At 48.4% G+C, this 25,410-nt stretch overlaps 6 protein-coding genes and 2 pseudogenes across 9 annotated transcripts; all 8 read right to left on the reverse strand.

The window, feature by feature from the left end:
- Positions 1 to 1,228: 1,228 nt before the first annotated feature.
- Positions 1,229 to 15,730, reverse strand: LOC148640685 (histone H2B 1/2). Of its 3 annotated transcripts, none has more exons than XR_015929932.1 (3): positions 15,642 to 15,730; positions 14,154 to 14,262; positions 1,229 to 1,627 (listed from the first exon to the last, which is right to left on the reverse strand). XR_015929932.1 is itself a non-coding variant. In XM_088618898.1 (3 exons), the coding sequence occupies exon 1, from the start codon at positions 5,363 to 5,365 to the stop codon at positions 4,991 to 4,993; it is 375 nt and encodes a 124-aa protein (XP_088475024.1). In that variant the 5' UTR covers positions 5,366 to 5,400; the 3' UTR covers positions 1,229 to 1,627; positions 2,790 to 2,962; positions 3,912 to 4,990. The 3 variants fall into 3 exon arrangements, 2 of the variants coding, with proteins under 2 accessions (XP_088475024.1, XP_088475025.1); XM_088618898.1 differs by lacking the exons at positions 14,154 to 14,262; positions 15,642 to 15,730 and adding exons at positions 2,790 to 2,962; positions 3,912 to 5,400; XM_088618899.1 differs by lacking the exons at positions 14,154 to 14,262; positions 15,642 to 15,730 and adding an exon at positions 3,912 to 5,400.
- LOC148640686 (histone H3) lies at positions 7,949 to 8,666 on the reverse strand. The gene has a single exon (XM_088619161.1). It carries the CDS (start codon positions 8,638 to 8,640, stop codon positions 8,230 to 8,232), a length of 411 nt encoding a protein of 136 aa, XP_088475287.1. The 5' UTR covers positions 8,641 to 8,666; the 3' UTR covers positions 7,949 to 8,229.
- LOC148640687 (histone H2A) lies at positions 9,295 to 10,364 on the reverse strand. Its single transcript, XM_088618896.1, has one exon. It carries the CDS (start codon positions 9,736 to 9,738, stop codon positions 9,352 to 9,354), a length of 387 nt encoding a protein of 128 aa, XP_088475022.1. The 5' UTR covers positions 9,739 to 10,364; the 3' UTR covers positions 9,295 to 9,351.
- Positions 10,517 to 11,495, reverse strand: LOC148640688 (histone H1 pseudogene; annotated as a pseudogene).
- On the reverse strand, positions 14,846 to 17,085 carry LOC148640689 (histone H2B 1/2). Of its 2 annotated transcripts, XM_088618902.1 has the most exons (2): positions 16,695 to 17,085; positions 14,846 to 15,808 (listed from the first exon to the last, which is right to left on the reverse strand). In XM_088618902.1, the coding sequence occupies exons 1-2, from the start codon at positions 17,063 to 17,065 to the stop codon at positions 15,559 to 15,561; spliced, it is 621 nt and encodes a 206-aa protein (XP_088475028.1). In that variant the 5' UTR covers positions 17,066 to 17,085; the 3' UTR covers positions 14,846 to 15,558. The 2 variants fall into 2 exon arrangements, with proteins under 2 accessions (XP_088475028.1, XP_088475027.1); XM_088618901.1 differs by lacking the exon at positions 14,846 to 15,808 and having other exon boundaries at positions 16,639 to 17,085.
- Positions 17,086 to 19,925: 2,840 nt separating this feature from the next.
- Positions 19,926 to 20,345, reverse strand: LOC148640690 (histone H3). The gene has a single exon (XM_088618895.1). It carries the CDS (start codon positions 20,334 to 20,336, stop codon positions 19,926 to 19,928), a length of 411 nt encoding a protein of 136 aa, XP_088475021.1. The 5' UTR covers positions 20,337 to 20,345.
- A 670-nt stretch (positions 20,346 to 21,015) lies between these two features.
- Positions 21,016 to 21,687, reverse strand: LOC148640691 (histone H2A). The gene has a single exon (XM_088618897.1). The coding sequence runs from the start codon at positions 21,457 to 21,459 to the stop codon at positions 21,073 to 21,075; it is 387 nt and encodes a 128-aa protein (XP_088475023.1). The 5' UTR covers positions 21,460 to 21,687; the 3' UTR covers positions 21,016 to 21,072.
- A 550-nt stretch (positions 21,688 to 22,237) lies between these two features.
- LOC148640692 (histone H1 pseudogene) lies at positions 22,238 to 23,180 on the reverse strand (annotated as a pseudogene).
- Positions 23,181 to 25,410: the final 2,230 nt, after the last annotated feature.

Raw genomic sequence — 25,410 nt, forward strand, 5'->3', positions numbered from 1 at the left:
CTGCTGTACTGTAGCACTGTGAAACTGTCTGTCTGCTACACTGGAGCACTGTGATACTGTTTGTCTACTGCAGTGGAGCACTTTGATACTGTCTGCTGTACTGTAGCACTGTGAAACTGTTTGTCTGCTGCCCCGGAACACTGTGATACTTTCTTTCTGTTGCACTGGAAACATTTTATATTGTCTTTCTGCTGCACTGGAGCACTGTGATACTGTCTGTCTCACAGTGAGCACACCTCACACTGTAAGAAGGCTCCTTGGCCGAAACGTTGTTTTCTTTCTTCTCTTTTCAGTATGGAATAAACCTATTACTTGTTCCTTTGCAGTTTACGCATGCCGACGCGGCAACCCACCTGAACTACTCCAATCAGTTCAAACGTCGACGTTTAAAGTTGCAGTAACACTGTGAAAAGCGATGTCAGAAGGTGACATTTCACAGTGTGGCCGCCAGGCGGAGACACTGCTATAAGTGTCTATGGAGGCTGTTCTAATGAAGCCCTTTTCAGTTTCCAGCTGTGCTCCACTGACCGCGATGTCATCTGTGTCCAGTCCAGCTCCTGGCTCCGAGCCTCAGTGACACAACAGACACCAGCTCCAGGCCAAGAGTCTCAGACTGACACTCTCAACAGCTCTCAATGAGCCTCAGTGGGATGTTCTGCTGAACACCTGTCTTTCTCTCTGATCTTCCTGAACACGTCTTTTCATCAAGCTAACAGGCTCAGTGCAGTGTGCTGACTGAAATCATGTTCTCATCACAAATGTTTTACTCTAGTGTCAGTTTGTCAGTTTCTGTGTTCTTCTCTTTGTCTTCAGATCAGTTTTATTTCTTCCTCCATCACCTGCTGGTTCTGACAAACTGGCTCTGTGGCTGGAAATTAACTTGTTTTCCGCAGCAGTTTGCCTGCAGATTTTTCAGCCACTATTCTGTTAACTGTGCCTCTCTGCCACAGTCCAGAACAGTTTGTATGACTTATTTCACACAGTACTGGAGAAATCTGTCCCTGTCTGTCACACATGTGTCTATTGATCTGTCTGGATCAGACATCTGTCACTTTCCAGCTATGATTTTAAATCCCTGATGTTTTACAGATCAGGGTTAAAAGCTGGAGGTATGTGGCCTCTCTTACACTCACTTTCATCCTACAGTTTGCTGAAGGATGTATTGATCCTTTTGAGCTGGGAAACCGGCGAAGTCACAGGCGAGATATTTAAAGAGCGACTTGCGGAATTCAATTCAATGCAATTTATTTTGATATAGCGCCTTTCACAACAAGGTTGCCCCAAGGCGCTGAACAAAGCAAGTGACCATACAGGTTGTGAATACAGAACAGGAAAGACCAGAAGACAACGGAGGAGAGGAACCAAAAACTCCTCAGTAAGGAGAAAAAAACCTCTAGGGGTCCAAGGTCAACTGTCTGCCCAACCCCTTTGGGCATGCTAACATTATATAATTAAAAAAAGGAATAAATGAATAAGTGTATTAGTCCATCCATCATGTCTTCTGTATGTCAGTACTCCATGCAGATCTCTGTAGACCAGAAAAATCCTCCTAAACGATAGCTGTATCCACGATGTCCCTCTTGGATCCATAGCAGTGATGCAGCATCCAACTCAAATGGTGCCCAGCCTGGACACGTGGGGAGGAGAATAGGACAGTTTGGTCAGAACAGATGTAGCTACCTGGTGGGCCAACACAGAGACACACAATGGCATGTACAGCAGCACCAGCAGCCATGGCTGCAGCAGGCTTTAATTTAAGGTGTGAGCAGGCTAGACTGAAGTAATAGGTCTTCAGTCTGAATTTGAATACTGAGATCGACATTAATAAGTTCCATTAGATGCCTGACCTCTGAGAGCCTTGTAAGTAAGTAGAAGGATTTTGAAGTCCGCCCTGTACCTGACAGGAAGCCAATGAAGAGAGCTAAGTATGTGGGTTATATGGTCGTACTTTCTGCTCCTAGTAACAATTCTAGCTGCTGTGTTCTGAATTCTCTGTAAGGTGTTGAAAGAGTGGTGGGTGCTCCCTGATAGTAGGGCATCGCAGTAGTCTAACCTGCTGTATACAAGAGCATGTATTAATTTATCTGTCTCGAGTGGAGAGAAACTAGTCCTATCAGTATTGTTGCCAGAACAGAACTGCAGAATTCCAACAACACCTGGAATTACAGCGGAGAACTTCCAACAGTTATTCTCACAGGTTTATTATTCACCGACAAGAGGAAACACACATAAGGCCTAAACACGACACAGCAATTGTCCTCCTTCATCTGACAGTGACGATGTTTCCATGTGGTTAACTCTCTACACTGTGTCAGTATAGATGGAGGAAATCTAATTAGTCAGTAAAAACACAACAGACAGCTCGTAATCCACACTGGAAGACTGGCTCATCTTCTTTCACCAAATGAAATCGGGTTTGAGTGAGGCTGTAAATCCAATCCAGGCTCACCAGTATCTGCCTGTATTGTTGAATTTCCAGGCAGGACAGGATTATGTGTAAGTGATTCTCTACCTGCTCTCCACACAACCTACAACTCTGTGAACCGCTTCCTTTTTGATGCGTTTGAATTTTAGGATGCATAAATAAATGTCAGGTTTTTCCAACAGAAGTTTCCCCAAATTTGTGAACTTGTTGAAATCTGTATCTGTTCTTCCACTGATCTACAGGTCTGACCATTTTCTTTAAATATACTCTGCTGAATCTTCTCATTACACAATCAACATTATGCTCCAGTGTTGATATTAAGGTACTTGATGAGCAGCTATAAAGCTGTCAAGCAGTGTCTTACCTGGGCCTGTAGTGGCTGCTTCATGAGATCTTCAGATGAGAGGGGTCTCTGCTCTCTGCCAGCACACCTGTCACACAGCGCTGGGTCACGACGCTGCACAGAGCTGGAGACACGGCTTCACCCGGGAGGAACGTGAAGTCTTACCGAAGGCAGTCAGAGCTGTGACTTAAGAACTCGGGGTGAAGGAAAAGAAAGGATTATGAGCTGATAGTGAGGGCAGCATGCTGGTAGAGTGGCTAGCATCGCAACCTCACAGCACTGGGGCTCTGGGTTCAATTAGCCCACCTGGCAGTGCTGCAGCTCTGTGCAGTAATGCACTGTATACCCCAGCAGACTGGTACCTGTTGGCTCTGTGCAGTAATGTATACCCCAGCAGACTGGTACCTGTTGGCTCTGTGCAGTAATGTATACCCCAGCAGACTGGTACCTGTTGGCTCTGTGCAGTATTGTATACCCCAGCAGACTGGTACCTGTTGGCTCTGTGCAGTAATGTATACCCCAGCAGACTGGTACCTGTTGGCTCTGTGCAGTAATGTATACCCCAGCGGACTGGTACCTGTTGGCTCTGTGCAGTAATGTATACCCCAGCGGACTGGTACCTGTTGGCTCTGTGCAGTAATGTATACCCCAGCAGACTGGTACCTGTTGGCTCTGTGCTGTAATGTATACCCCAGAGGACTGGTACCTGTTGGCTCTGTGCAGTAATGTATACCCCAGCAGACTGGTACCTGTTGGCTCTGTGCAGTAATGTATACCCCAGCGGACTGGTACCTGTTGGCTCTGTGCAGTAATGTATACCCCAGAGGACTGGTACCTGTTGGCTCTGTGCAGTAATGTATACCCAGGAGGGACAACAGTACAGAGGGAAACATTGTGCTTTCAATGCCTGTACTGTATCCCTCAACTCTTCTGAGACTAACTACAGCACAGAATTCACAAATGGGCACACCTCGAGTTCGTCTCTTCCTCTGCACCATTTCTACAGTTTTTAAACAGCAAGGCGCACAGTAAATTAAATTAGCAAATTAAATTCACTCCTTTAACCTGCGTTCCGTTTACTATTTATTAATGACCCGACACTAAAACCGCAATCAAACAGCAAAAAGAAATAATTTAACTCACCAGAGATCCACAGTTGAAATCGTTCATTTTTGTGGACTGCGGTTCTTATTTTTAAAGACTTTCGCCATGTTTTCCAGACAAGCGTGTCCTGATCATCTCTCTCCTGCTCCCTCTGCTGGACAGTCGTGGTCTCTGCACCCAGGAGCTCTGCCCTGGTTCAGCTGTACCCTTACAAACAGGGAGATACTTTTCTCGGTCCTTTAACTGTTTCTCTGTCAAAGCAACTGCTCTTTCTCACAAGAAGAATTTGAGTATTTAATTCTATCAATGGAAAAATATTTAAATGCTTTGCAGACCCTTCACACCGTAGGGTCAGTTGGACATATTTATGTTATTCATCTCGGTTTTCTATAGTAAAGACTCGTATTATAGTAATACCGAAATTCCACAGAAAACGTCAATATCCTGCATTTTCAAAACGTACTCCATCTCAAGATAAACAGCAATTGAAAAATCAGAGCCATGTTTCGCTTCAAAAAGATCTGAAATGATTGTTTCAGGTCCGTCATGGGGCTATTGTGGAAGTTCGCCCGATTTAGACTGCCTAAAAACATGCAACCATATAATAACAGGATTTAGACGCAGTTGTACATTTCTAATCGTTAAAAGACAAACTAAAAATAAAAAGGAGAAAACATGCAAGCGGACCTGGTTGAGACACGATCCCTCCTCTTCTCCGACTCGCGCAGCAGCAGAAACATTAACCTCTTCCCTGCCGGAGAGCCGAGAGGCACGAACAGTACTGGTGTTCACGTTATTTGACGTGAAATCCCTATTAATTAGCCATAAATTATACTTCCCGAAAATGCATATTCGGATTAAACCAACAATACGTCCTTCAGACAGCTTGCAATATTGAACGCAAACGGAATCTGCATAAAATACACACGTGAAATGTAGACAGAGCCTGTTCTGTCCAAAACGTTTAATAACCGCAGCTCAAACGCCCTACGGTATTTCGGATAAAGCACTAACATGCACAAACACACAAAAAGAGGTCATGACTGCTCCTTCTCGACTCTGTGGGTGGCTCTTAAAAGAGCCTTTGGGTTCGCTGATCCGGGACGGGCGGGCCGGGTTTACTTGGAGCTGGTGTACTTGGTGACGGCCTTGGTGCCCTCGGACACGGCGTGCTTGGCCAGCTCTCCGGGCAGCAGCAGGCGCACGGCGGTCTGGATCTCCCGGGAGGTGATGGTGGAGCGCTTGTTGTAGTGCGCCAGGCGGGAGGCCTCGCCGGCGATGCGCTCGAAGATGTCGCTGACGAACGAGTTCATGATGCCCATGGCCTTCGACGAGATGCCGGTGTCCGGGTGCACCTGCTTCAGCACCTTGTACACGTAGATGGCGTAGCTCTCCTTCCTGGTCTTTCTGCGCTTCTTGCCGCCCTTCCCGGCCGTCTTGGTCACGGCTTTCTTGGAGCCCTTCTTGGGAGCGGATTTCGCTGGTTCAGGCATCTTCACAAACTGCACTCTGTGAAAACAGGCATGAGAGTTCTAGACTCACAGCCCCCTATTTATAGCGCCCGCATGCAAATCAGCTCAGCTCAGCTCAGAAGGCGGCTCATTGGTCAGCTAGAGAGCTGCTCTCCTATTGGCTGCGCTCTGCGCCAATGAAATTCAAACGGGTGAGCGCCAGAGCCGCTCGCTCTGACTCCAGGCGCCTCTCTCTCCCCTCCGCCCGCGCACAGGGGAGCAGAGGGCCGTGTGATCCGTTTAGCACAACCACTCTCATTCCATGTATATCTCCTACTCTAGAAAACAATGTGCTCGGTGTAAACTGCGATTTGTGCAAACTTGGAGTCAAAAGAACTCTTGGTGATATTCTAGGCAATTTTAAAATCAGTTCTGAACTAACAGCATCCTATCGCAACACTTTTGAGCAAATTAGTCTGAGCACAAGAAAACATCACACTAAATCTTTCTACAAAATGAACGTAAGCAGAAAGGCTCTCAAGCAAATGGCTTTCAAGCGCTTCGGGCGTCTTTGTCTCGACCTCTCGCCGAGTCTGAGCGAACAAAGAGCTGAGCAGCTTCCTGTCGGGGCGGGGAGGATTAGAAACGGCCCGATATCACAAGCTCTTTCTTAAAAAGACAAACCCAGCATGAAGAATAAAAAAAACATTTAGAAGCTGAACCCTATTCTGTCCCATTACCTAATAGCAATTTACTACTACGTGCAGATTTTCTGAAATCCGACTCTCATTACGCTTATGTCTCCTACCCTAGAAAACAATGTGCTCGGCGTAAACCGTGCGATTTGTGCAAACTTGGAGTCAAAAGCACAGTTTTGGTGATATAATAATAATAATAATAAACTTTATTTTATATAGCGCCTTTAAAGGTGGCTTCTCAAAGCGCTTATTCTAGACAACTTTAAAAGCACTTTGGAACAACCAACAGCATTTTATCGCCACACTTTTGAGCTTCAGCATTGGTTTCAAATTAGTCTGAGCAGAATAAAACTAAACACTAAACCTTTCTACAAAATAGCATGTAGGAGACTAGCTTTTGGCGAATGAAGTGGATTTCAAGCCAAGCTGAGCCGCTTCCTGTCGGGGAGGGGACGGTTAGAAACGGCCCGATGTGATAACGGCTCTTTCTTAAAAGCCATGAAGCATGCGTGAAAAATAAAAATATTAAGGAAGTGAGCTTCATTCTTTACTCATGACCTAATTAGAATTAGTAGTAATGAGAATAAGAACTACCACTCCATCAAAACGCTTTCAGCAATAAATTATTTCATTAGCAACCAGATCCACACTAATGTAACGATTGATAAGCCCTGCATCTCAATTTAGGAATCATCACAGCAATCGCAAAGTGTTGCTTGTTTAAAAAAAAACATTCTAAAGTGATGGTTTAGATTTCAGCTCTATTTTGATAATGTGGGTGGCTCTTAAAAGAGCCTTTGGGTTGATACGTCGGGGTCCAGTCCGGCAGTGAAGCTCCGCTCCTGTTTAGCCGCCGAAGCCGTACAGGGTGCGGCCCTGGCGCTTCAGCGCGTACACCACGTCCATGGCGGTGACGGTCTTCCTCTTGGCGTGCTCGGTGTAGGTGACGGCGTCGCGGATGACGTTCTCCAGGAACACCTTCAGCACCCCGCGGGTCTCCTCGTAGATCAGCCCGGAGATCCGCTTCACTCCCCCACGGCGAGCCAGGCGGCGGATGGCGGGCTTGGTGATTCCCTGGATGTTGTCGCGGAGAACCTTGCGGTGACGCTTAGCGCCTCCTTTCCCGAGTCCCTTTCCGCCTTTGCCTCTTCCAGATATCTTCAAGTTATCAGTTAGTGATACAACACACACTGCTGGGCTGCAGCCGCGGCGCTTCTCTTTTCAAGCCTGAGAGCGGACCTGCTTGAGACAGGAGGCGCGCTGACACACGAGCCCGCCTCCTCTCCGACCGCAGCAGCAGCCCAGACTGCACAGGAACCCCTTCCCTGCCGGAGAGCTCTCCACCACAGCAGCGCTGCAGAGGACAGACCTCGAGTATTCAATGTTTACAGCGGTGCTGTAATATTCTCGTGTAGATTTAGACCAATCTAATTCCCTGCACTACACAAAAACACAGAATTCGGAATGGAAAATGTAGTGTACTACTGTGTATCAGGGTCATGAGCAACTGACAAAAAGCATTCATCGTTATAGCAGTACATATTTCGTTCTCCACCCGTTTTGTATCATTGAATAAACAATCCAGCTGTTAAAAAGACCAATATGTTTTATATAAGGACGTCTTTTAAAACGCTTATAAAGAAATGTTCCACCTAAAGTAACTGTATAAACGTTCTTAAACATGTCATTGCAATCTCTAGCACATGGCCTGTCTGAGGTTCATGGCTAGTGAGCACAGTGGTCCTCACAGATCTGTACTGCAGTATAAACGCTTCTTTTGGAGTGAAATGGAGAGCGATGGAGGGACCAGTAAGCGTGCTGTTGCTTAATTGTGAACCGACACTAAACTCAGAAAATAAACAGTAGTGGAAGGGAGGGGTTTGAATGCCAGTCGTTCTTGTATCATTAAAATAGTATCATGCATTTAAACACTTTCAAATATGGATATGAACGCTGAAAAATAGATGTAGAGCAAAAGGGGAGACGTGTGTCGCTGGTTTACTGCGGCAGTGTAGTCGTGCAGGGGGGCTTTTACACGAGGGGGCAGAAAACCGCTTCGCGGTCGGGATTTCACCTATCAGCTAACCAAACGAGAATTGTGCCTCGTACAGACTATAATGGAATAATGTAACCCTCTCGAGTGTTGTGGTGGCTCTTAAAAGAGCCTTTGTGTTCAAGGGAAAAGAGGCTGCAGCAGGCGGTCCGTGTCTAAGCCCGCTCCCCGCGGATGCGGCGGGCCAGCTGGATGTCTTTGGGCATGATGGTCACCCTCTTGGCGTGGATGGCGCACAGGTTGGTGTCCTCGAAGAGCCCCACCAGGTAAGCCTCGCTAGCCTCCTGCAGAGCCATGACGGCGGAGCTCTGGAAGCGCAGGTCGGTCTTGAAGTCCTGGGCGATCTCTCTCACCAGGCGCTGGAAGGGCAGCTTGCGGATCAGCAGCTCGGTGGACTTCTGGTAGCGGCGGATCTCCCGCAGAGCCACGGTGCCGGGCCTGTAGCGGTGGGGCTTCTTCACGCCGCCGGTAGCGGGGGCGCTCTTGCGGGCAGCCTTGGTGGCCAGCTGCTTCCTGGGCGCCTTGCCGCCGGTGGACTTGCGAGCGGTCTGCTTGGTTCTCGCCATCTTCCTCGCTGCTCTTCACAATCAGCACTGTACTGAGAGCAGCAGCCCGCACTCGGGTTTATATGCGCAGACAGCCCCGTCCTGATTGGTTAAAAGGGGCACATGGGGGAGGAGGGTGTAACTCTGATTGGACGGTTTGAAACCGAGCGCGCAGCTCCTACACTCCTTGCGGGTTTAATATGAGACAAAGATCGATTTTCCTTGATTTATAAACAAAAAGCAAGTTCAGGCGTTTTTATACCTCGATACCTGTAAAGTGGCAAGGATTTTGATGACTGTTTTAGCTAGAATATAGGACAAGAATAGTGACATCGTATAATACTACTATAATAACGTTAATATGATTTCTAGTGTAAAAAGTGTGACTCGGGAGGAGAGCGTTGTGCTGAGGGACAAGACCACTTGAAAGACTAAAATCATAATAATACGAATTTTATTAATTCAATTACAAGTACAATAAGGAATTCAGATACCTCTTTGGTTTGTAATTAAAAGGTTAAAACGAAGCGAATATAGAAATGTTATGAACTGTATTGCGAGCGCAACAAATCGCTCTTCCATACAGCAGATTCACCACTTAAATTTGTTAGTAAAACCTTGTAAACGCTGAAGTTACACAAGTCAACAGAAATCGCTCTTTTCAAGAGGCTGTGGGTGGCTCTTAAAAGAGCCTTTGTGTTCGGGGTCAGTCGGAGGTCTCTGCCGGGCTGTTTACTTGCTCTTGGCCGGCTTCTCGGTCTTCTTGGGCAGCAGCACCGCCTGGATGTTGGGCAGCACGCCGCCCTGCGCGATGGTCACGCCGCCCAGCAGCTTGTTCAGCTCCTCGTCGTTGCGGACGGCCAGCTGCAGGTGCCGGGGGATGATGCGGGTCTTCTTGTTGTCCCGGGCGGCGTTGCCAGCCAGCTCCAGGATCTCGGCGGTCAGGTACTCCAGCACCGCGGCCAGATACACCGGGGCTCCGGCGCCGACCCGCTCGGCATAGTTTCCCTTGCGCAGCAGCCGGTGGACACGGCCCACAGGGAACTGCAGTCCGGCCCTGGAAGAGCGAGTCTTGGCCTTGGCTCTGGCCTTACCGCCGGTCTTTCCTCTGCCGCTCATCTTGTAATATCTAGTTTGTCCGAAGAAGTCTGACGATACTGATCACAAACTGTCTGCCGCCCCGTTTTTGAAGAGTCGCGGCTGAATTTGATTGGATGGACCGGAACAAGCTCTGCACCCAATCAGAGATCAGTGTTGCCAACCAGCGCTCTCGGTCTCCACCAATCAACAGGCAGGAGGGAAATTCGGACTCTGAACACAGAGCGCGGCTCTGCTGCCGAGCGATGACAAATATTTGTTTTTCAATATCAAGCTTATTATCATTATTCACATACACAGGTATATGGAATAGCGAAATGCTATTTAGCTAGCTCTCAGACGTTAAGTGGTTATAAAAACAACAATAAAGTTGCATAAAAACAGACACAACAGGCCATGTGCAGAACAACAGGCGATTAGCAAAACTACAACAGATAATGTGCAAAACACTTCGCTTAAACGGTCATTTTTTATGCTTTAAAAAGTGTATATTTTAGTGAATTTCACCACCGTCTGACTCAGTAACCACGCTACCTTGTTTGGAATTAAGCTCAACTCCCATAAGAATCTGGATCACCCGCCTCCGAGGGCTCGATATTGAAAAGTCACCATTGTCGCTATTAGAGTGATACATCTGTCACGTTACGTCTTTTCACATGTCCGCTATAGCTGCGAGACTAGCAGTCACACACTAATGAAAACCTCCGTGCCATGTAACAGTGTAACATTTCACCTCAACTAAAACCATTAAATGAAGAGATGCAAGGAGTCACAGCGCTGTTCAATGGAGATCAGAACGTTTAACAAAAAAGCCTTTTAATTCTACACCTCCTCTGTGCACCCACTCTCTACAATAGTATTAAGAATATTTACATTTGTACATTTTACCCAGCATCGCATTTCAGTATCATTTTGAAAAACTACAACCCAGTCCCTCTCCTTGTGTAAAATAATTATTTCTCCCCCCATATCGAGCGCTTTCAAGCGGTGAAAAGGAAAGTCTGCGCTCTCTCTCGGAAGGGCTGGTGGCTCTTAGAAGAGCCTTTGGGTTTGTAGGAAATTAACTCGAGGGTCGATCGCTCACTTCTTCTTGGGAGCCGCTTTCTTAGCTTTGGCCGTCTTGGGTTTGGCCACCTTGGGCTTCGCTGCCTTGGCTTTCTTCGGGCTCTTCGCCTTCTTAGGCGCCGCTGGCTTCTTGGCCTTCTTGGGGCTCTTGGTCGCCTTCTTGGCCGCTGCGGGCTTCGCGGCTTTCTTGGGCGACTTCTTGGCGGCCGCTGGCTTCTTGGTCGCCGCCTTCTTGGGCGACTTCTTGGCGGCCGCTGGATTCTTAGCCGCTGCGGGTTTCTTGGCCGCCGGCTTCTTGGCTTTGGCGGCGGCGGCGGCTTTCTTCACGGGCTTGGGCTTGGTCTCCGCCTGCTTCTTGTTGAGCTTGAAGGAGCCCGAGGCGCCGGTGCCCTTGGTCTGCACCAGGGTGCCCTTGGTCACCAGGCTCTTGATGGCCAGCTTGACGCGGGAGTTGTTCATCTCCACGTCGTAGCCGCCGGCCGCCAGGGACTTCTTCAGGGCGGCCAGGGACACGCCGCTCCGCTCCTTGGAGGCGGACACGGCCTGCAGGATGAGCTCTCCCACGCTGGGGCCCGCTTTCTTGGGCTTGGCGGCGCTCTTCTTCTTGGGCGCCTTGGCCGGCGCGGCGGCGGGGGCCGGAGCGACTTCTTCTGCCATCGCTGCGTCTCTGTCTGCTGTCGGACTGTCTGCGGCTCCGCGCGCAGGCGGAACTTCAAGGCCGCATGAGAACCGTGGAGACTCAACCGCTGCTGCTGCTGCAGCTCCGCTCCGCACAGCCCGCTCGCACTTGTGTTTTCTCCCCGCACAAAACTGCCCCGTAATCCTCACAGATACACCGAATCGATTATCAAATACATGAAGTACGGAGAAAACCCCCTGCTCTTTAATATGCAGTTGAGTTACAGATTTTTCTGTACGATCATTTTGACAGAATTGCCCAGAGTCCAACAACAGCGCACACGAAAGGCGGTGTTCAACCGGCACTTCGTCGTCTATTTCTAAAATAAATGTACGTAAAACGTCAGTAAAGAGAAAAACAAGGTGTAAATAATACAGTCGAGACCGACGGTCATGTAACACAATAAGAATGAATTCTGAAATATTTAAAACGGATGATTTATTTTGCTCTATGTTCAGTGTCATTAACACACTCCCGGACTCGCTGTTTCTAAGAAGGAGACGGACAAGTTTTGTCAAACTAGCCAGTTTTATCCCTGTGAAATTCGGAGTATTTCGAGTTTTTCCAGCGATACGCTTTTACAAAATGCTGTACAAGCGTATTCTATGGTTTTGATTATCTCAAATTTTCCAAATCAGTTATTTCAATGGCGATTCTTCAACGGGGCTTTAGTAAAGACGGCGACTCTCTACCGTCAATACCAACATCCCTGAAGCTCTTTCTAAACCTGTTACTTCGGATTGCAGTTCCTCCAGATCCTTCAGCATCGTCCCAGCTTCTCGGGAGGAGACAGTTAGCAGAAAGCCCGTGATATTACTGTTCGTACAAGACGGGCAGAAAAAAAGAATTTCAGAATGCTAAGTTTTATCTTTCATCTGGCTGGTGTGAACGCCCGTCCATTCCCCAGACATTTAAATTAAGAAGTTTGTCTCTGGGGCTCACGGTAGGGCTAATACCAATTCAACAGGAACAGGGCTCTAGGCTGGAGACATGCAGACTCCATACAGAAGGATTCTTCTATTCGGAATTAAAATCAAGACCTGCAAGGCAGCAGTTTTAGACGCTTTATTTTGAAACCTATCTTGATAATATTCGTCAAATAGAAGACCTACACTAATACTGAATTATCCAAACAGTGTAGAAACACCCAGAGTTCTTGTATTTAGTTATTTGTCAGTTCCGCCATGTGTGTGTGTGGGGGGGGTATTCTCATTAATTCTTCACTCTTGCTACAGATTAATTTTGTTCTAGACCATTAGTCATAAAACACCAAACTGCTGCTGTGTGAATTCCCTTTTATAGAACAGCAATCGCTCCTTGGCAAAGAAACAGTCTAAATACACCAAACAAGTGTTGTAGTTTTTTAAACAGGAGACACTTCTTTACCCAAAGAGCTGTGGGAGAATGGAGCAAGTTGTCCAACCATGTTGATCCCCTCGCTACTCTCTACAGACAACAGGATCTGGGTCCATTCAAAATAAGAATAAGGTGAATGAATGTAGTTCAGCACTGTATGACAGCGGCTGCCCACAGCCCTCAGATCCCTTTTCTTAAAGCCCTCAGGTCTGGCAGTAGGAGTGTCTGAGCTCTGGATCAGAAGGGGAGCAGCGCTGAGAGAGCTGTGGCCTCCATCCCTCTGCCAGTGGGGAGAGGAGCCCCTGGAGAGCTGAACCTCCTGGAGGACAGGAGCAGAAGAGACCAGCTCCTGTCCTCCCTTAGCCCCTGGGAGAGGAGGAACTAAGCAGGGCCAGAAACTCAAGGGCTGTGGTTTCTCACACAGGGAAGTTTCTGTATCATTATTACAATCAAAGCTTTTCTTTAGTAATGGGAGTAAACAGCAGTTGTTGCGGTTGGGAGGACAGGCGGCGCTCTGATCCTCAGACAGCGGTCAGCACAGCAACACACGACCGAACTGGAGGGCGTTGGGTCAGGGAGAAGAGGGTCATGCGACCTGCAAGTGAAGCCAGAATGAACTATCGAACCAGCGAGAGGAGGGGTAACAGCTGTCTTCTCCCCCAGGCCAGAGCTCAGGGCCTGACCCCATGAAGACAGACCCCAGAGCAGGACCCTGCTGTCTTCCAGCTCGGAGGCTCCTCCCTCAGGGGCACAGGGAGCTGGAGAGACCCCAGGGCTATTGACCTCTGACCCCTGGCAGACTCGGGCCTCACTGCAGCAGAACACAGCCTGTGTGGCGACTGGGGGTCTGAGCTGCACCCCTGGGCAGCCTCTGTCCTCCGACTGTGAGCTGGGAAACTGGCGAAGTCACAGGCGAGATATTTAAAGAGCGACTTGCAGAATTCAATTCAATGCAATTTATTTTGATATAACGCCTTTTACAACAAGGTTGCCCCAAGGCGCTGAACAAAGCAAGTGACCATACAGGTTGTGAATACAGCGTGTGAACCACGATGTCCCTCTTGGATCCATAGCAGTGATGCAGCATCAAACTCAAATGGTGCCCAGCCTGGACATGTGGGGAGGAGAATAGGATAGTTTGGTCAGAACAGATGTAGCTACCTGGTGGGCCAACACAGAGACACACAATGGCATGTACAGCAGCACCAGCAGCCATGGTTTCAGCAGGCTATAATTTAAGGTGTGAGCAGGCTACACTGAAGTAATAGGTCTTCAGTCTGAATTTGAATACTGAGATCGACATTAATAAGTTCCATTAGATAGACAGATGCCTGACCTCTGAGAGGGGTCTCACACAGCGCTGGGTCACGACGCTGCACAGAGCTGGAGACACGGCTTCACCCGGGAGGAACGTGAAGTCTTACCGAAGGCAGTCAGAGCTGTGACTTAAGAACTCGGGGTGAAGGAAAAGAAAGGATTATGAGCTGATAGTGAGGGCAGCATGCTGGTAGAGTGGCTAGCATCGCAACCTCACAGCACTGGGGCTCTGGGTTCAATTAGCCCACCTGGCAGTGCTGCAGCTCTGTGCAGTAATGCACTGTATACCCCAGCAGACTGGTACCTGTTGGCTCTGTGCAGTAATGTATACCCCAGCAGACTGGTACCTGTTGGCTCTGTGCAGTAATGTATACCCCAGCAGACTGGTACCTGTTGGCTCTGTGCAGTAATGTATACCCCAGCAGACTGGTACCTGTTGGCTCTGTGCAGTAATGTATACCCCAGCGGACTGGTACCTGTTGGCTCTGTGCAGTAATGTATACCCCAGAGGACTGGTACCTGTTGGCTCTGTGCAGTAATGTATACCCCAGAGGACTGGTACCTGTTGGCTCTGTGCAGTAATGTATACCCCAGCGGACTGGTACCTGTTGGCTCTGTGCAGTAATGTATACCCCAGAGGACTGGTACCTGTTGGCTCTGTGCAGTAATGTATACCCCAGAGGACTGGTACCTGTTGGCTCTGTGCAGTAATGTATACCCCAGCAGACTGGTACCTGTTGGCAATCACAGCTGGAATCTCACCTCTCTCAACCTGTCCATACTCTACTGAGAAAACTACAACACATATATCACAGCTGGTCTCTCACACCCTCCCCAGACTCTTCTGAGAAAATATACAGAAAAGAAAACCATAACTAGAATCTAACTCCTTTCACCCTACCCGAACTCTTCTGAGAAAATCTACAGCACAGAAATCACAAGTACAGATGTGTTGATCAGCTTTTCAGCTACAGCTAGCGGTCACATAAGATGTAGTACATTAAAACAAAAAATACTATACATTTTATATGACTGGAGGTTTAGAATATTTCTTGATGGTTTGGATATTATTAAATCCGTGCTTTTTAGAATCTCCGTACCGTTCTGACGGGGAATTATTTGTTTTAAGGAATATAGAAATGTATAAAAATAGAATAGTTTCGGACTAAAATCTCATCTTTCCAGGTTTTACGAGCCCCCAGGACGTGAGAGCAGGGAAAGACACACAACTTCTTAGCAGCAAAACATTCACATGTGTGTCTGTGAGAAAACAGTTAAGTCGATATAATATCGATTTAATAACACTGCTCCTTTCTCAAATATCGGAATTGCATTTCGAGTTCGTCTCTTCCTCTGCACCATTTCTAGTTTTTTAAACCAGCAAGGCGCACAGTAAATTAAATTAGCAAATTAAATTCACTCCTTTAACCTGCGTTCCGTTTACTATTTATTAATGACCCGACACTAAAACCGCAATCAAACAGCAAAAAGAAATAATTTAACTCACCAGAGATCCACAGTTGAAATCGTTCATTTTTGTGGACTGCGGTTCTTATTTTAAAGACTTTCGCCATGTTTTCCAGACAAGCGTGTCCTGATCGTCTCTCTCCTGCTCCCTCTGCTGGACAGTCGTGGTCTCTGCACCCAGGAGCTCTGCCCTGGTTCAGCTGTAACCTTACAAACAGGGAGATACTTTTCTCGGTCCTGTAACGGTTTCTCTGTCAAAGCAACTGCTCTTTCTCACAAGAAGAATTTGAGTATTTAATTCTATCAATGGAAAAATATTGATAAAGTTGGACATATTTATGTTATTCATCTCGGTTTTCTATAGTAAAGACTCGTATTATAGTAATACCGAAATTCCACAGAAAACGTCAATATCCTGCATTTTCAAAACGTACTCCATCTCAAGATAAACAGCAATTGAAAAATCAGATCCATGTTTCGCTTCAAAAAGATCTGAAATGATTGTTTCAGGTCCGTCATGGGGCTCTTGTGGAAGTAAGCCCGATTTAGACTGCCTAAAAACATGCACCCATATAATAACAGGATTTAGACGCAGTTGTACATTTCTAATCGTTAAAAGACAAACTAAAAATAAAAAAGAGAAAACATGCAAGCGGACCTGGTTGAGACACGATCCCTCCTCTTCTCCGACTCGCGCAGCAGCAGAAACATTAACCTCTTCCCTGCCGGGGAGCCGAGAGGCACGAACAGTACTGGTGTTCACGTTATTTGACGTGAAATCCCTATTAATTAGCCATAAATGATACTTCCCGAAAATGCATATTCGGATTAAACCAACAAAACGTCCTTCAGACAGCTTGCAATATTGAACGCAAACGGAATCTGCATAAAATACACACGTGAAATGTAGACGGAGCCTGTTCTGTCCAAAACGTTTAATGACCGCAGCTCAAACGCCCTACGGTATTTCGGATAAAGCACTAACATGCACAAACACACAAAAAGAGGTCATGACTGCTCCTTCTCGACTCTGTGGGTGGCTCTTAAAAGAGCCTTTGGGTTCGCTGATCCGGGACGGGCGGGCCGGGTTTACTTGGAGCTGGTGTACTTGGTGACGGCCTTGGTGCCCTCGGACACGGCGTGCTTGGCCAGCTCTCCGGGCAGCAGCAGGCGCACGGCGGTCTGGATCTCCCGGGAGGTGATGGTGGAGCGCTTGTTGTAGTGCGCCAGGCGGGAGGCCTCGCCGGCGATGCGCTCGAAGATGTCGCTGACGAACGAGTTCATGATGCCCATGGCCTTCGACGAGATGCCGGTGTCCGGGTGCACCTGCTTCAGCACCTTGTACACGTAGATGGCGTAGCTCTCCTTCCTGGTCTTTCTGCGCTTCTTGCCGCCCTTCCCGGCCGTCTTGGTCACGGCTTTCTTGGAGCCCTTCTTGGGAGCGGATTTCGCTGGTTCAGGCATCTTCACAAACTGCACTCTGTGAAAACAGGCATGAGAGTTCTAGACTCACAGCCCCCTATTTATAGCGCCCGCATGCAAATCAGCTCAGCTCAGCTCAGAAGGCGGCTCATTGGTCAGCTAGAGAACTGCTCTCCTATTGGCTGCGCTCTGCGCCAATGAAATTCAAACGGGTGAGCGCCAGAGCCGCTCGCTCTGACTCCAGGCGCCTCTCTCTCCCCTCCGCCCGCGCACAGGGGAGCAGAGGACCGTGTGATCCGTTTAGCACAACCACTCTCATTCCATGTATATCTCCTACTCTAGAAAACAATGTGCTCGGTGTAAACTGCGATTTGTGCAAACTTGGAGTCAAAAGAACTCTTGGTGATATTCTAGGCAATTTTAAAATCAGTTCTGAACTAACAGCATCCTATCGCAACACTTTTGAGCAAATTAGTCTGAGCACAAGAAAACATCACACTAAATCTTTCTACAAAATGAACGTAAGCAGAAAGGCTCTCAAGCAAATGGCTTTCAAGCGCTTCGGGCGTCTTTGTCTCGACCTCTCGCCGAGTCTGAGCGAACAAAGAGCTGAGCAGCTTCCTGTCGGGGCGGGGAGGATTAGAAACGGCCCGATATCACAAGCTCTTTCTTAAAAAGACAAACCCAGCATGAAGAATAAAAAAAACATTTAGAAGCTGAACCCTATTCTGTCCCATTACCTAATAGCAATTTACTACTACGTGCAGATTTTCTGAAATCCGACTCTCATTACGCTTATGTCTCCTACCCTAGAAAACAATGTGCTCGGCGTAAACCGTGCGATTTGTGCAAACTTGGAGTCAAAAGCACAGTTTTGGTGATATAATAATAATAATAAACTTTATTTTATATAGCGCCTTTAAAGGTGGCTTCTCAAAGCGCTTATTCTAGACAACTTTAAAAGCACTTTGGAACAACCAACAGCATTTTATCGCCACACTTTTGAGCTTCAGCATTGGTTTCAAATTAGTCTGAGCAGAATAAAACTAAACACTAAACCTTTCTACAAAATAGCATGTAGGAGACTAGCTTTTGGCGAATGAAGTGGATTTCAAGCCAAGCTGAGCCGCTTCCTGTCGGGGAGGGGAGGGTTAGAAACGGCCCGATGTGATAACGGCTCTTTCTTAAAAGCCATGAAGCATGCGTGAAAAATAAAAATATTAAGGAAGTGAGCTTCATTCTTTACTCATGACCTAATTAGAATTAGTAGTAATGAGAATAAGAACTACCACTCCATCAAAACGCTTTCAGCAATAAATTATTTCATTAGCAACCAGATCCACACTAATGTAACGATTGATAAGCCCTGCATCTCAATTTAGGAATCATCACAGCAATCGCAAAGTGTTGCTTGTTTAAAAAAAAACATTCTAAAGTGACGGTTTAGATTCCAGCTCTATTTTGATAATGTGGGTGGCTCTTAAAAGAGCCTTTGGGTTGATACGTCGGGGTCCAGTCCGGCAGTGAAGCTCCGCTCCTGTTTAGCCGCCGAAGCCGTACAGGGTGCGGCCCTGGCGCTTCAGCGCGTACACCACGTCCATGGCGGTGACGGTCTTCCTCTTGGCGTGCTCGGTGTAGGTGACGGCGTCGCGGATGACGTTCTCCAGGAACACCTTCAGCACCCCGCGGGTCTCCTCGTATATCAGCCCGGAGATCCGCTTCACTCCCCCACGGCGAGCCAGGCGGCGGATGGCGGGCTTGGTGATTCCCTGGATGTTGTCGCGGAGAACCTTGCGGTGACGCTTAGCGCCTCCTTTCCCGAGTCCCTTTCCGCCTTTGCCTCTTCCAGACATCTTCAAGTTATCAGTTAGTGATACAACACACACTGCTGGGCTGCAGCCGCGGCGCTTCTCTTTTCAAGCCTGAGAGCGGACCTGCTTGAGACAGGAGGCGCGCTGACACACGAGCCCGCCTCCTCTCCGACCGCAGCAGCAGCCCAGACTGCACAGGAACCTCTTCCCTGCCGGAGAGCTCTCCGCCACAGCAGCACCGGAGAGGACAGACCTCGAGTATTCAATGTTTACAGCGGTGCTGTAATATTCTCGTGTAGATTTAGACCAATCTAATTCCCTGCACTACACAAAAACACAGAATTCGGAATGGAAAATGTAGTGACTACTGTGTATCAGGGTCATGAGCAACTGACAAAAAGCATTCATCGTTATAGCAGTACATATTTCGTTCTCCACCCGTTTTGTATCATTGAATAAACAATCCAGCTGTTAAAAAGACCAATATGTTTTATATAAGGACGTCTTTTAAAACGCTTATAAAGAAATGTTCCACCTAAAGTAACTGTATAAACGTTCTTAAACATGTCATTGCAATCTCTAGCACATGGCCTGTCTGAGGTTCATGGCTAGTGAGCACAGTGGTCCTCACAGATCTGTACTGCAGTATAAACGCTTCTTTTGGAGTGAAATGGAGAGCGATGGAGGGACCAGTAAGCGTGCTGTTGCTTAATTGTGAACCGACACTAAACTCAGAAAATAAACAGTAGTGGAAGGGAGGGGTTTGAATGCCAGTCGTTCTTGTATCATTAAAATAGTATCATGCATTTAAACACTTTCAAATATGGATATGAACGCTGAAAAATAGATGTAGAGCAAAAGGGGAGACGTGTGTCGCTGGTTTACTGCGGCAGTGTAGTCGTGCAGGGGGGCTTTTACACGAGGGGGTAGAAAACCGCTTCTCGGTAGGGATTTCACCCATCAGCTAACCAAACGAGAATTGTGCCTCGTACAGACTATAATGGAATAATGTAACCCTCTCGAGTGTTGTGGTGGCTCTTAAAAGAGCCTTTGTGTTCAAGGGAGAAGATGCTGCAGCAGGCGGGCCGTGTCTAAGCGCGCTCCCCGCGGATGCGGCGGGCCAGCTGGATGTCTTTGGGCATGATGGTCACCCTCTTGGCGTGGATGGCGCACAGGTTGGTGTCCTCGAAGAGCCCCACCAGGTAAGCCTCGCTGGCCTCCTGCAGAGCCATGACGGCGGAGCTCTGGAAGCGCAGGTCGGTCTTGAAGTCCTGGGCGATCTCTCTCACCAGGCGCTGGAAAGGCAGCTTGCGGATCAGCAGCTCGGTGGACTTCTGGTAGCGGCGGATCTCCCGCAGAGCCACGGTGCCGGGCCTGTAGCGGTGGGGCTTCTTCACGCCGCCGGTAGCGGGGGCGCTCTTGCGGGCAGCCTTGGTGGCCAGCTGCTTCCTGGGCGCCTTACCGCCGGTGGACTTGCGAGCGGTCTGCTTGGTTCTCGCCATCTTCCTCGCTGCTCTTCACAATCAACAGTGTAGTGAGAATCACTTCCCGCACTCGGGTTTATATGCGCAGACAGCCCCGTCCTGATTGGTTGAAAGGCACAGGGGGGAGGAGGGTGTAACTCTGATTGGACGGTTTGAAACCGAACGCGCAGCTCCTACACTCCTCGCGGGTTTAACGGCTCCAGGTCTCTCGGTTTAATAAGAGACACAGAAAGATCGATTTTCCTTGATTTATCAACTAAAAACAAGTTCAGGCGTTTTTATACCTCGCTACCTATAAAGTGGCAAGGATTTTGATGACTGTTTTAGCTAGAATATAGGACAAGAATAGTGACATCGTATAATACTACTATAATAACGTTAATATGATTTCTAGTGTAAAAAGTGTGACTCGGGAGGAGAGCGTTGTGCTGAGGGACAAGACCACTTGAAAGACTAAAATCATAATAATACGAATTTTATTAATTCAATTACAAGTACAATAAGGAATTCAGATACCTCTTTGGTTTGTAATTAAAAGGTTAAAACGAAGCGAATATAGAAATGTTATGAAGTGTATTGCGAGCGCAACAAATCGCTCTTCCATACAGCAGATTCACCACTTAAATTTGTTAGTAAAACCTTGTAAACGCTGAAGTTACACAAGTCAACAGAAATCGCTCTTTTCAAGAGGCTGTGGGTGGCTCTTAAAAGAGCCTTTGTGTTCGGGGTCAGTCGGAGGTCTCTGCCGGGCTGTTTACTTGCTCTTGGCCGGCTTCTCGGTCTTCTTGGGCAGCAGCACCGCCTGGATGTTGGGCAGCACGCCGCCCTGCGCGATGGTCACGCCGCCCAGCAGCTTGTTCAGCTCCTCGTCGTTGCGGACGGCCAGCTGCAGGTGCCGGGGGATGATGCGGGTCTTCTTGTTGTCCCGGGCGGCGTTGCCAGCCAGCTCCAGGATCTCGGCGGTCAGGTACTCCAGCACCGCGGCCAGATACACCGGGGCTCCGGCGCCGACCCGCTCGGCATAGTTTCCCTTGCGCAGCAGCCGGTGGACACGGCCCACAGGGAACTGCAGTCCGGCCCTGGAAGAGCGAGTCTTGGCCTTGGCTCTGGCCTTACCGCCGGTCTTTCCTCTGCCGCTCATCTTGTAATATCTAGCTTGTCCGAAGAAGTCTGACAATAATGATCATAAGCGCTCTGCCACCCCGCTTTTGAAGACTCGCGGCTGAATTTGATTGGATGGACCGGAACAAGCTCTCCACCCAATCAGAGATCAGTGTTGCCAACCAGCGCTCTCGGTCTCCACCAATCAACAGGCAGGAGGGAAATTCGGACTCTGAACACAGAGCGCGGCTCTGCTGCCGAGCGAGGACAAATGTGTTTTTCAATTTCAAGCTTATTATCGTTATTCTCATACACAGGTATATGTAATTGTGAAATGCTATTTAGCTAGCTCTCAGACGTTAAGTGGTAAAAAAACAACAATAAAGTTGCATAAGAAACAGAGACAACAGGCCATGTGCAGAACAACAGGCGAATAGCAAAACTACAACAGTTCATGTGCAAAACACTTTGCTTAAACGGTCATTTTTTATGCTTTAAAAAGTGTATATTTTAGTGAATTTCACCACCGTCTGACTCTCAGTAACCACGCTACCTTGAGTGGAATTAAGCTCAACTCCCATAAGAATCTGGATCACCCGCCTCCGAGGGCTCGATATTGAAAAGTCACCATTGTCGCTATTAGAGTGATACATCTGTCACGTTACGTCTTTTCACATGTCCGCTATAGCTGCGAGACTAGCAGTCACACACTAATGAAAACCTCCGTGCCATGTAACAGTGTAACATTTCACCTCAACTTAAACCATTAAATGAAGAGATGCAAGGAGTCACAGCGCTGTTCAATGGAGATCAGAACGTTTAACAAAAAAGCCTTTTAATTCTACACCTCCTCTGTGCACCCACTCTCTACAATAGTATTAAGAATATTTACATTTGTACATTTTACCCAGCATCGCATTTCAGTATCATTTTGAAAAACTACAACCCAGTCCCTCTTCTTGTGTAAAATAATTATGTCTCCCCCCCTATCGAGCGAACCGGCGCTTTCAAGCGGTGAAAAGGGAAAGTCTGCGCTCTCTCTCGGAAGGGCTGGTGGCTCTTAGAAGAGCCTTTGGGTTTGTAGGAAATTAAGTCGAGGGTCGATCGCTCACTTCTTCTTGGGAGCCGCTTTCTTAGCTTTGGCCGTCTTGGGTTTGGCCACCTTGGGCTTCGCTGCCTTGGCTTTCTTCGGGCTCTTCGCCTTCTTAGGCGCCGCTGGCTTCTTGGCCTTCTTGGGGCTCTTGGTCGCCTTCTTGGCCGCTGCGGGCTTCGCGGCTTTCTTGGGCGACTTCTTGGCGGCCGCTGGCTTCTTGGTCGCCGCCTTCTTGGGCGACTTCTTGGCGGCCGCTGGCTTCTTAGCCGCGGCGGGTTTCTTGGCCGCCGGCTTCTTGGCTTTGGCGGCGACGGCGGCTTTCTTCACGGGCTTGGGCTTGGTCTCCGCCTGCTTCTTGTTGAGCTTGAAGGAGCCCGAGGCGCCGGTGCCCTTGGTCTGCACCAGGGTGCCCTTGGTCACCAGGCTCTTGATGGCCAGCTTGACGCGGGAGTTGTTCTTCTCCACGTCGTAGCCGCCGGCCGCCAGGGACTTCTTCAGGGCGGCCAGGGACACGCCGCTCCGCTCCTTGGAGGCGGACACGGCCTGCAGGATGAGCTCTCCCACGCTGGGGCCCGCTTTCTTGGGCTTGGCGGCGCTCTTCTTCTTGGGCGCCTTGGCCGGCGCGGCGGCGGGGGCCGGAGCGACTTCTTCTGCCATCGCTGCGTCTCCGTCTGCTGTCGGACTGTCTGCGGCTCCGCGCGCAGGGCGGAACTTCAAGGCCGCATGAGAACCGTGGAGACTCAACCGCTGCTGCTGCTGCAGCTCCGCTCCGCACAGCCCGCTCGCACTTGTGTTTTCTCCCCGCACAAAACTGCCCCGTAATCCTCACAGATACACCGAATCGATTATCAAATACATGAAGTACGGAGAAAACCCCCTGCTCTTTAATATGCAGTTGAGTTACAGATTTTTCTGTACGATCATTTTGACAGAATTGCCCAGAGTCCAACAACAGCGCACACGAAAGGCGGTGTTCAACCGGCACTTCGTCGTCTATTTCTAAAATAAATGTACGTAAAACGTCAGTAAAGAGAAAAACAAGGTGTAAATAATACAGTCGAGACCGACGGTCATGTAACACAATAAGAATGAATTCTGAAATATTTAAAACGGATGATTTATTTTGCTCACACTCCCGGACTCGCTGTTTCTAAGAAGGAGACGGACAAGTTTTGTCAAACTAGCCAGTTTTATCCCTGTGAAATTCGGAGTATTTCGAGTTTTTCCAGCGATACGCTTTTACAAAATGCTGTACAAGCGTATTCTATGGTTTTGATTATCTCAAATTTTCCAAATCAGTTATTTCAATGGCGATTCTTCAACGGGGCTTTAGTAAAGACGGCGACTCTCTACCGTCAATACCAACATTCCTGAAGCTCTTTCTAAACCTGTTACTTCGGATTGCAGTTCCTCCAGATCCTTCAGCATCGTCCCAGCTTCTCGGGAGGAGACAGTTAGCAGAAAGCCCGTGATATTACTGTTCGTACAAGACGGGCAGAAAAAAAGAATTTCAGAATGCTAAGTTTTATCTTTCATCTGGCTGGTGTGAACGCCCGTCCATTCCCCAGACATTTAAATTAAGAAGTTTGTCTCTGGGGCTCACGGTAGGGCTAATACCAATTCAACAGGAACAGGGCTCTAGGCTGGAGACATGCAGACTCCATACAGAACGATTCTTCTATTCGGAATTAAAATCAAGACCTGCAAGGCAGCAGTTTTAGACGCTTTATTTTGAAACCTATCTTGATAATATTCGTCAAATGGAAGACCTACACTATTACTGAATTATCCAAACGGTGTAGAAACACCCAGAGTTCTTGTATTTAGTTAATTGTCAGTTCTGCCATGTGTCTGTGTGTGGGGGGGTATTCTCATTAATTCTTCACTCTTGCTACAGATTAATTTTGTTCTAGACCATTAGTCATAAAACACCAAACTGCTGCTGTGTGAATTCCCTTTTATAGAACAGCAATCGCTCCTTGGCAAAGAAACAGTCTAAATACACCAAACAAGTGTTGTAGTTTTTTAAACAGGAGACACTTCTTTACCCAAAGAGCTGTGGGAGAATGGAGCAAGTTGTCCAGCCATGTTGATCCCCTCGCTACTCTGTACAGACAACAGGGTGAGATCTGGGTCCATTCAAAATAAGAATAAGGTGAATGAATGTAGTTCAGCACTGTATGACAGCGGCTGCCTACAGCCCTCAGATCCCTTTTCTTAAAGCCCTCAGGTCTGGCAGTAGGAGTGTCTGAGCTCTGGATCAGAAGGGGAGCAGCGCTGAGAGAGCTGTGGCCTCCATCCCTCTGCCAGTGGGGAGAGGAGCCCCTGGAGAGCTGAACCTCCTGGAGGACAGGAGCAGAAGAGACCAGCTCCTGTCCTCCCTTAGCCCCTGGGAGAGGAGGAACTAAGCAGGGCCAGAAACTCAAGGGCTGTGGTTTCTCACACAGGGAAGTTTCTGTATCATTATTACAATCAAAGCTTTTCTTTAGTAATGGGAGTAAACAGCAGGTGTTGCGGTTGGGAGGACAGGCGGCGCTCTGATCCTCAGACAGCGGTCAGCACAGCAACACACGACCGAACTGGAGGGCGTTGGGTCAGGGAGAAGAGGGTCATGCGACCTGCAAGTGAAGCCAGAATGAACTATCGAACCAGCGAGAGGAGGGGTAACAGCTGTCTTCTCCCCCAGGCCAGAGCTCAGGGCCTGACCCCATGAAGACAGACCCCAGAGCAGGACCCTGCTGTCTTCCAGCTCGGAGGCTCCTCCCTCAGGGGCACAGGGAGCTGGAGAGACCCCAGGGCTATTGACCTCTGACCCCTGGCAGACTCGGGCCTCACTGCAGCAGAACACAGCCTGTGTGGCGACTGGGGGTCTGAGCTGCACCCCTGGGCAGCCTCTGT

Source organism: Lepisosteus platostomus, chromosome 25, assembly GCF_059453375.1.
Source record: "Lepisosteus platostomus isolate fLepPlt1 chromosome 25, fLepPlt1.hap1, whole genome shotgun sequence".
NCBI classification, from domain to species: Eukaryota; Metazoa; Chordata; class Actinopteri; order Semionotiformes; family Lepisosteidae; genus Lepisosteus; species Lepisosteus platostomus.